This window comes from Fragaria vesca, unplaced genomic scaffold, assembly GCF_000184155.1.
Source record: "Fragaria vesca subsp. vesca unplaced genomic scaffold, FraVesHawaii_1.0 scf0512956, whole genome shotgun sequence".
NCBI classification, from domain to species: Eukaryota; Viridiplantae; Streptophyta; class Magnoliopsida; order Rosales; family Rosaceae; genus Fragaria; species Fragaria vesca.
The window spans coordinates 361,544-371,212 of NW_004443397.1; the positions used below are offsets into that span (position 1 = coordinate 361,544).

At 37.8% G+C, this 9,669-nt stretch overlaps 1 protein-coding gene across 2 annotated transcripts; it reads right to left on the reverse strand.

Annotated features, from left to right (window-relative positions):
- Positions 1 to 4,048: 4,048 nt before the first annotated feature.
- LOC101298187 lies at positions 4,049 to 7,172 on the reverse strand. Of its 2 annotated transcripts, none has more exons than XM_004309472.1 (3): positions 6,122 to 7,172; positions 5,915 to 6,028; positions 4,049 to 4,553 (listed from the first exon to the last, which is right to left on the reverse strand). In XM_004309472.1, exons 1-3 carry the CDS (start codon positions 6,297 to 6,299, stop codon positions 4,501 to 4,503), a joined length of 345 nt encoding a protein of 114 aa, XP_004309520.1. In that variant the 5' UTR covers positions 6,300 to 7,172; the 3' UTR covers positions 4,049 to 4,500. The 2 variants fall into 2 exon arrangements, with proteins under 2 accessions (XP_004309520.1, XP_004309519.1); XM_004309471.1 differs by having other exon boundaries at positions 5,832 to 6,028.
- Between the last annotated feature and the right edge of the window lie 2,497 nt (positions 7,173 to 9,669).

Consider the following 9,669-nt stretch of genomic DNA (forward strand, 5'->3'; position numbering starts at 1 on the left):
CTGGATTCAGTATTGAGAATGTCGCGGAAGACTGTGATGACTATAAAGAGGAGGCAAAAAGCAATATTGAAAAGGGGGACAGCGGTAAGTGTGTGGAGGATAAAATTCGGATGGATTCAAATAAGTGTGTTGATGATTTGGAAGAGGGAGTAAAAGTAGCTGGTTTAAGAGCTGTATTTGAGACGGATTGGTTTTTACATTTGGAGGGGAAGAACATGAAGATGCTTAAGTTACAAGACATTGAAGATATATCTTTCAGAAACCTGGATGAAGTGGGTTTGGTAGTGGTGGGTTTGTGCTTTGTGTTGGTGGTGGTTATGAAATGGAATGGTGCTGCAACTCCAATGGAGGATGCCGGAGTAGTTGATGCAGCTCCAAATTTATGTGAGGCTACAATCATACTTGACAAGAGCACAAGATGGGATACATATCATATTACCCTCAGGGATTTCCTTGCAAATTTTGACTGCTCAGGAAAATTATCCATCTATGCTTTTGGTTCTGAGGTATGCAAAATGCCAAGTTTTAATCAGCTTTCGGTTTCTTGTATGTGTTGTTCGATAGTTCTTGTAAATTTTCATCTTCTTTTTTGATGTTGTTGTGGGAAATGCTGTAGGATATCCTCTTTTCAGAAGATACGAGGCAGACCTGTTTTGCACCATTGCCTAGTCTCAAGCATTTGGACATGAAGATAATAGAGCGGAAAAGTTCTGCAATGACAGTGACAAATTGTTACATGAGGGACTCGTTGAATTGGATGGCACCATCTCTGGAAATTCTATCTATAAACAAGATAAACAAGAAATGGAGTAAAAATTTCAACAAAGATTAATTCCTGGTTACACTTTCATCTTTCTTAACATCTTATGGCATTGATATTGACTGGAATAGCTCACAAGTAATTGGCAGATTGCAACTCTAGTTAAGTCCAATTTGCAATACTGCACTTTAACGCATCAGGACTCGAGCCTAGTTGTTATATATACTTCTATAGTAAAGCTAGTATTAGTATATGTGAACAAAGTTCAAATATGTGCGTAAGAATGATCCTTTCTAAGTTTCTCATCTGTATTATTTGAATGTCTGCAGTTTGCGATACCATTTCCACCCTGTGACAGGTGGATGCTGAAGTTTTTAGTAATCCAGCAATGATTTTGAAGATGAAATTGACCAACCTTCCATGGAGACTATAAATCATTCAGAAAGGGTCCCTAAAATGTAAAATTGTTTAGAATTACATATGAAAGCTTGTAGTGCCTTGATTCCATGACTGAAATTTACAGGGTTAGCATTTCTGGCTTACTAAAGCTTGTACTGGCTCCCACCATATATGCCAAGATGCTTAGAAGATTTCTGCCAATCTCTCTATTTTGGTGTATGTAAGGATCAAAAACTGACATGATTGCAACCTAAGAGCTATAGAATTTGATCAAAATTTTCTCCAATTCAGTCATATATCATGCTAGTCAAGTTCATCATGTTGTTTGGAAACGATGTGATTTATCATGCGAATTTCACGTCACTTATCACACAAAAACGCTTTTACTAACCTCTCCGTAACCGAGTTTGGTTGATTCTTTCACACGTTAAACTCTCACACAGATGAGACGTTACACATAAAAATTTGAAGACGTTTGACTCCTGTTGATACGGCTCCCCATAAGGAAGATTAAGGGTAAAAAAGGTTGACCATTTTTATCGGCACCCAAAAGTTACCTGAAATATGTGATTTTTCAACCATAGCCGTATTTCACTATTCCGATCACATCTTATTTACGAGATTTTTGAAAATTTTTCTTCCTTTGTGCAGTTGGTTTACGAAATTGTACACTTGCATATAACCTACTAAACAAGTTATACCACATTAGTAGACACGTTGTGATTCGATGACTAAAATTCTCAAAATGAAAATTCCACCGTCTGATATGATCATTATAGTAAACCATGTCTATGGTATAAAATTCAACTCTATTCGGCAACGTTCGGGGCTCGATCGAAGCGGTCAATCATAATATATCGTCACTTATCACATGGAAACGCTCTTACCTACCTCTCCACGACCTAATTTGGTCGATTCTTCCACACGTTAAACTCTCACATAGATGAAACGTAACCACACATATAAAAATTTGGAGACGTTTAACTCTCGTTGATAGGGCTCCCTATAGGGAAGATTAAACGTAAAAAAGGTTGACTGCTTTTATCGGCACCCAAACATTAACCGAAATATGTGACTTTTCAACCATAACCGCTAAACACTATTTTGATCACATCTTATTTCACAAGAATTTTGAAAAAAGTTGCCTTAAAAAGTTGTACACTTGCATATAACCTATTAAATAAGTTATACTACATTAGTAAACACGTTGTGATTCCGATGACTAAAAATCACAAAATGAAAATTCCACCGTCTGATATGATCATTATAGTAAATCATGTTTATGATATAAAATTCAACTTGATTCGGCAACGTTCGTGACTCGATCGAAGCGGTCAACCCTAATATATCGTTACTTATCACACGGAAACGCTCTTACCTACCTCTTTGTGACCTAGTTTGGTCGATTCTTCCACACATTAAACTCTCACATAGATGAGACGTAACCACATATGTAAAAATTTGGAGACGTTTACCTCCCGAAGATAGGGCTCCTTATAAGGAAGATTAAGCGTAAAAAATGTTGACTGTTTTTATCTGCACCCAAACGTTACCCGAAATACTTGATTTTTCAACCATAGCCGTATTTTACTATTTTGATCACATCTTATTTCACGAGATTTTTGAAAATTTTGCTTCTTTTGTGTAGTTGGTTTACAAAGTTGTACACTTGTATATAACCTATTAAATAAGTTATACTACATTAGTAGACACATTGTAATTCCAATGACTGAAAATCATAAAATGAAAATTCCACCGTCTGATATGATCATTATAGTAAAACATGTCTATGATATAAAATTCAACTTGATTCGGCAACGTTCGGGGCTCGATCGAAGCGGTCAACCCTATTATATCGTCACTTATCACACGAAAACGCTCTTACCTACCTCTTTGTGACCTAGTTTGGTCGATTATTCAACACATTAAACTCTCACATAGATGAGACGTAACCACACATATAAAAATTTGGAGACGTTTACCTCCCGAAGATAGGGCTCCCATTGGGAAGCATAAACGTAAAAAAAGTTGACCGCTTATATCGGGACTCGGACTTTACCCGAAATACGTGATGTTTCAACCATTGCCGTATTTGACCATTCCGATCACATCCTATTTCACGTGATTTTTGAAAATTTTGCTTCCACTGTAGAGTTGGTTTATAAAGTTGTACACTTTGTATATAACCTACCAAACAAGTTATACCACATTAGTAGGCACATTGTGATTCCGATGACTAAAAATTACAAAATGAAAATTCCACCGTTTGATATGATCATTATAGTAAAACATGTCTATGATATAAAATTCAACTCGATTCGGCAACGTTCAGGACTCGATCGAAGCGGTCAACCATAATATATCGTCATTTATAATATCTTATGACGCTGCTAGCAGCCTGATCTTTATTAGCGTTTTTCATGGCCACGTTTTTCATGCCCGAGCTCATCTCACCCCTGTACTGTTCATAAAGTTTCCTCCAGTTGTTCAAGCAGTGTTTGGGGACTTGATTAATGTCAAAAATAGGAAGTTTCTTGATTTCTGAACAAGGATACAGAGGAAAATCAGCATGTTAAAAGTTGAAATAAATCATTTTTTATCTGAAGTTATAATTTGATGGAAATTTTTTAACTTTGAAATACTAAAAGGATTTGATATGGGAACATCACAGAAAGCTATCATAACCTTTGACAGAAATTGGTTCATGATCAACATTGAACATTATCTAACATCAAATTTTTGGTTGATTTATAACAATCCATAGATTCTGCTAATTCTATGGATTGTTTTAATTCCATACGGAGTTTAACAGATTTTAATAGATTGATTTATTAGTATTCTTTTAGACTTTTATAAGTCCACAGATTGTTGTAACTGCAATAAATAAAGAAAAAGTTTCTTAAAACACAAACAATACAGTAAAAACGATGATGACTTGAAACACAATGCTCTTATACAATAGTATATAGGTTACTAGTATCACATCATACAGAGAACTGTATCAAATCCAATCTCTCTGTTTGTGATCAACTCCCCTGTAATTGAATATTCAAGGAACAATTTTTCCAACATAAGCACTCAGAAAAATAGATTTTCATCACCATCTAAAAGCTATCTAGCATTATTAACCAGATGCAGACCCATAATTCTTCCCACACACAATTAGCTGCAACTCGTCACAACCAGAAATTAAAGAATACCAACACCAGCAATGGCATGGAGGACGTTTGCATCAGCACCCTTGAACAAGACTTGGCACCCACATTCTTCAAGATCTGAGTGAAGGCTTCAAAACTCTTGTACTCGACAGCTTCACCAGAGGTCATTATCTACAAACAGTGTCAATTGGGTAGGAAGATAGACCAGCACCATTTCTGATGACCTAGGAGAAGTACTACAAGCCAAAAACAAAAGGATGATTATCAAAAACAAAATGATGTCAGCTGGAATACCTACAAGCCATAAGAATCTAGTCATGGACAAATAAAGTAAATATAAATACAGCTTCCGCCAACACACTGAAGTTGCATATCCTTGGAATCAAACCCCCAATATAGGATAAATAGAATTTGCAAGCACATAAAAGTACAAAGAATACCAATCAAATTACTACAGGCCTTATGATATAAGTGTCACTACAACGCTTAATAAGAGTTCAAAAATGAATGATCCACTGATCCATGAGTGACCACACTAACACTTGAGTAATACAGGCCTCAATACTTTTCAACTAAATAACCATTTTAACAGAGTATAAGGGTATTCAGAATTTCAGATATGATACATGAGTAGCATATATTAAGATCGCAAATTGAAGAAAACATATATATCTCTCGTAGTTAGAAGAGATGGGACAACAGTTGGATAATGACATAACTAATCTTTGGTTTTCAAAGTTTATCTGCCCATCCATTCAAAACAAATGAATCATTATTAGCCGCTAAACAAATCACAGAGTCATTCCTTTTACCCTCAAAGTTATCAATGTTGTTCTTGTAACTAGGCATGTGTTGCTACAAACAATTCCCCTTATACACACCCTGACCTACAGACATATATACCAATATCCAACACTCAAACAATTCCCCTTATACACACCCTGACCTACAGGTTTGTCTTTCTCAAGTTCAGACTATCTTAGCATACTGGAAAATCATATGCCATCATTCTAAAGAGAAATTTGTACAGCCTCCTCAATCTCAAGCTAACTAGCTCTTATAATCAATGCACTCAGTTATGCGCCCTACGTACTTCTCTCTTTTTTCCTCTACAAAACTTGATGCTTTGGCCGTCAACCATGAAACTGTTTCCAGGAAAGATAATGTACTGCAATCATCTACTTGTTCGTGGAAACCATTGAGTTCAGACTTCAGATACACCATGTGTAATGTGGATTTTTGTGATAGAGATATTTCCCTAAATTATTGATTCTATTAGTCAAAACCTTGTTAAAAACATAAACCAGCAGCTTTTAATGTCTTCCTGTAGACATCAACCTTAGGTTTCAAATTCTAGCTTGATTCGATTAGTTACACAATCAACCTAAGCAAGTGTTCGACATAATGATTCTGAAACAAATGCGACGTACAATACCAGCACGAACCCCAACAAGAAATATGAGATTAAGATTCAAATACGAACAGAGTAGAGAAACAAAGAGCATGATTGATACCTTTCGTCATATAACAGTGATGACAACAAGTCCAGTAGTCCACAACCAAATGAATCAACTTGAGAAAGCAAAATATGACAAACCTTGTGACCTCTCATGAACTTGTGCATGAGTAGACAATCTTTGATAAGAACAACTCCCTGTTGCTTTCGATGGAGAACCATAGCAGTAAGGTAGCCTGTCACTAACTGCCTCACCTGCACCAAAATCCTTAACACAATCACACACAAAACACACATATAACCACAATGCAATGCATCAAAATAGAGAACACAAGAAGCACAACAAACCTCGAGACCTCTCATCAACTTGTACATGAGCAATAAAGCTTCCATCACAGCTTCCGGGTTGCTCCACAACACCATACACCTCACCTGCACCAAAACCCACAGATCCAGTTTCCCTCACTATATCAAACCCACAGTAAAGAACACTGGAGACCATCATATATACCCCAACCCTGAACATGAAGTGATGAAAACTATACCGAACCGGGATCGATCCATGAACATAAATCAATCAGAACTAACAAACCCTAAACATTGGTAAGGCTGACGAGATTAATAAATGGTAAACGGCGTGTTGTGTAAGCTTCGGCAATGTAGACTGTAGAGTGGAGTTGATTGATTGATAGGTTCATAACTCTGAAGCATGCAACACCATTTGTTTTTGGTCTTTTCCTATCAAAAATCCTACACTTCTAGTCCAATTATTCTTTAATCCTACACATAATCTGATGCTAATTTACCAAAACTAAAGATCCTGAGCTCAAATCAAGAACAAAATCAACACTAGAACTCGACTCGACCCGAGAATCGAAACGGTACCTTGCTGATTGGTCCCTGAAGGAGAGAGTGACGCTCTCCGAAGCTTCTCCGCTGGGCTTGTTCACCTAGATCCACGAGACTTCACCGGAAAACTTGGCATCCGGATCTGTGGCGCCGCCGATCTTCGCGACGAGCCGGACCTTTCGCGATCTGCTGGAGCGGCGTTTAGGGGTTTTGGTGAGGTCGGGGTTGCCGGAAGCCATGTGAAAAATTAGGTCTGGGAGAAATTAGGGTTTCAAATTCGAGATCTGAAAGCTTCGAAATTGAGAGAGATGAGAGCAAAGGCCAGTTGGGAATTGAAATTGGGGGAAATTGAAATCTAGAGAGAACTAAAGCGGCGAGTGGGCGGAAACAAAGACGAATAGGATAGTCACCCACGCACGACGCGCCTCGCTAGGCGTGCTTGCAATCGACAGTTAAAACAAGTTAATTGCCTTTTCACTTTCGTCAGAAAACAAACGCGGAGCACAGACACTCCGGAGCATTCCAGACGTCTCCTGAAACATCTGCTGATACCTGATTACTGTATATTAGGTTAATTTTTCAAGTTTTCGTGAAACTTTTGTAGGGTTTGAAGACTTGAAGTTGAGGCTGAATGATGTTAGCGAGTATTCTTCTACACGACTTAAGTGATAGTCTCCTATATTGGTTTGGTAATCTAACATGTAATTTTTGTATAGATTTCTACCTCTTAGCTTAGCTTGGTTACCAAGTAATATTGTATTATACATCCTTGTACACATAATTGAATCAATGAAACACAACTTCTATAAATGAGATGACTAGATTGGAGAGTATAGAAGTCGGTTCAAGCTGCAAACCTCGACGACATTGGTGATTGCAATTAGATGGTTGACCATGAAATGGATTTCGTTCATGAAGTTGATGATCACTATGGATTATCTATAGCTATAACAATTTTTTTATTTTTTATTTTTATTTTTTAAATAAATTGCTGATAAGGATTAGGCGATATCAGCTCCTCTGTAGCAGTCTAGTGGATGACAGAGCACCCACTCTACCCCGAAAGGGACTGCTACGACCGAGAACCCACTGCCCGTCCCTTATCAGATTTTTTTATTTATAATAATAAAAGAAATTACATGAAGAGAGGAATGGGGGACTAGGCCAAAACCATTCCAAATACAAACCAAAACAGCATACCAAAAGACATTGTTTATTCTACCCATAAACCAAACAATCTTCTCACTATGAAAACCGATAATTTTCTCACTATGAAAACCGATAATTTGGGATACCCAAATAATCCGCTTGCAAGAAACCATGAAGCTCAGTAGGAGGATTATCATACCAAGTAAATGAAGCATTTGACAACCTCAAATTTGCCATCTTGTCAGCTACCATATTCCCTTCTCTAAAAATATGACTGCAACGGAAGTTCATTTGACGGATTATAGAAAGATAGTTGTTCCAACAAACTCTTAAGCTCTATGGAGGAGAAAAAGATCTAGAAGAGAAGCAAGCTACCACACTAACAGAGTTACTTTCCAACCATAAGTAGACCCACCCTCTATCATGAGCAATTTCAATTGCCAAGATAACAGCATAAAGTTCAGAATAAAAGGAAGTATTACATCCAAGCGAATGACAAAAACTCCCTAAAAACTCACCTGAGGCATCACGAAACACACCCCCACAAGCTGCTGGACCTGGATTGCCTTTTGCTAAACCGTCCATGTTTACTTTGATCTAAGGAAAAAACGGAGGCTGCCATAAGACATATTGAATTCTAGGAGCCGTACCACAATTAGGAGCAACTCCAAGAGAGGTCAATAAACGGGCATCAAGAACACTGTTATAGTGACCAAGAGCAAAAAGGCTAATTTGATGAATCCATGCCATAATTGAGCAACACATTATATAGAAATTAAGGAATCGATTATCAAACCTTAACTTATTCCGAGCCTTTCATAGAGCCATGAAAGTAAACATGCCAGCTGCTAGCTACAAATTATAAAATTGCGAGGAGAAAGGCTTTCGACAGTAGCTCTTCTAAAATTGTGATGGCTAATTGACTACCCACTCGAACTTTAATTTGCTTGGTTCTAGGCTCTTTAGCTAGCAAGTTTGGAGAGCTTTGTTCTCTGTTTGCTCATCCTTTTAAGGGTCAAAAGTGCTTATTAGGCTGCAAGTCCAAGCTGTACACGCTTCAGAAACGAAACCCAGTTACCAGTTCCAGATTTAGTATAAGGTTCTTGGATGCAGCCATTAGATGCTACAATCAGACAAATCAATTGGTGCTTGGAAAGCATTTGTTTGTTTTCTTCTAAGCCATATAGATCATTGGCAGCCGAAATTTTCACAACTAGACATCATCAATATTTCCAGGAAATTAAAAACTCAAACAGAAACAAATTTCTGGTAAAAGAATCATAGAATTTCGTATTAATTGTGGGTAACTTTGTACATATACAACAATAATATAGCTTTTGCTTCAAAAAAATCTTGATTTTCTTTATCTAGGATCGGAACCCAGAAGCTAGACGATGGTTTCAAAACAGTGGAGACCATCCAATTCGACCGCAAACCGCCGCGGTTGTGGTGGTGCCGTCTTCTGCTGGTCCTGCTTCTTAACCTGTCCGGCTTCTGGCTTAGAATCTTGCTTCTTATTCAAGCTATTGAAAAAACCAGAGCTCTTCTGCTGCGGCGAAATAGGAAAGGAGGCCTTGACGGTCTGGCCCAAGACCTCGGCGCACAAAGCATCGAAAGAACTGAACATGGAATTCATGATTGCTATGATCAGGAAGTGTCTGCTGCACCAAAATAGGAAAACCCAATTCTTGGATTTCAAGAAACTCAGATAGAGAGAGATGGTAGTTTGGTATTTGGGTTGAGATGATTTGGAAGTTGTGGAAGGAAGGGTTTGAATATATAGTGGTGGGTAAGGAAACTTCGAGAGGGGAGAAGAGAAAGGCGTGTGTCTTAGTTTGAGTTGGGATTGGGACGACAAGAAATAGCGAGGATGCTCTGGAGTGACCGTATGGACGACT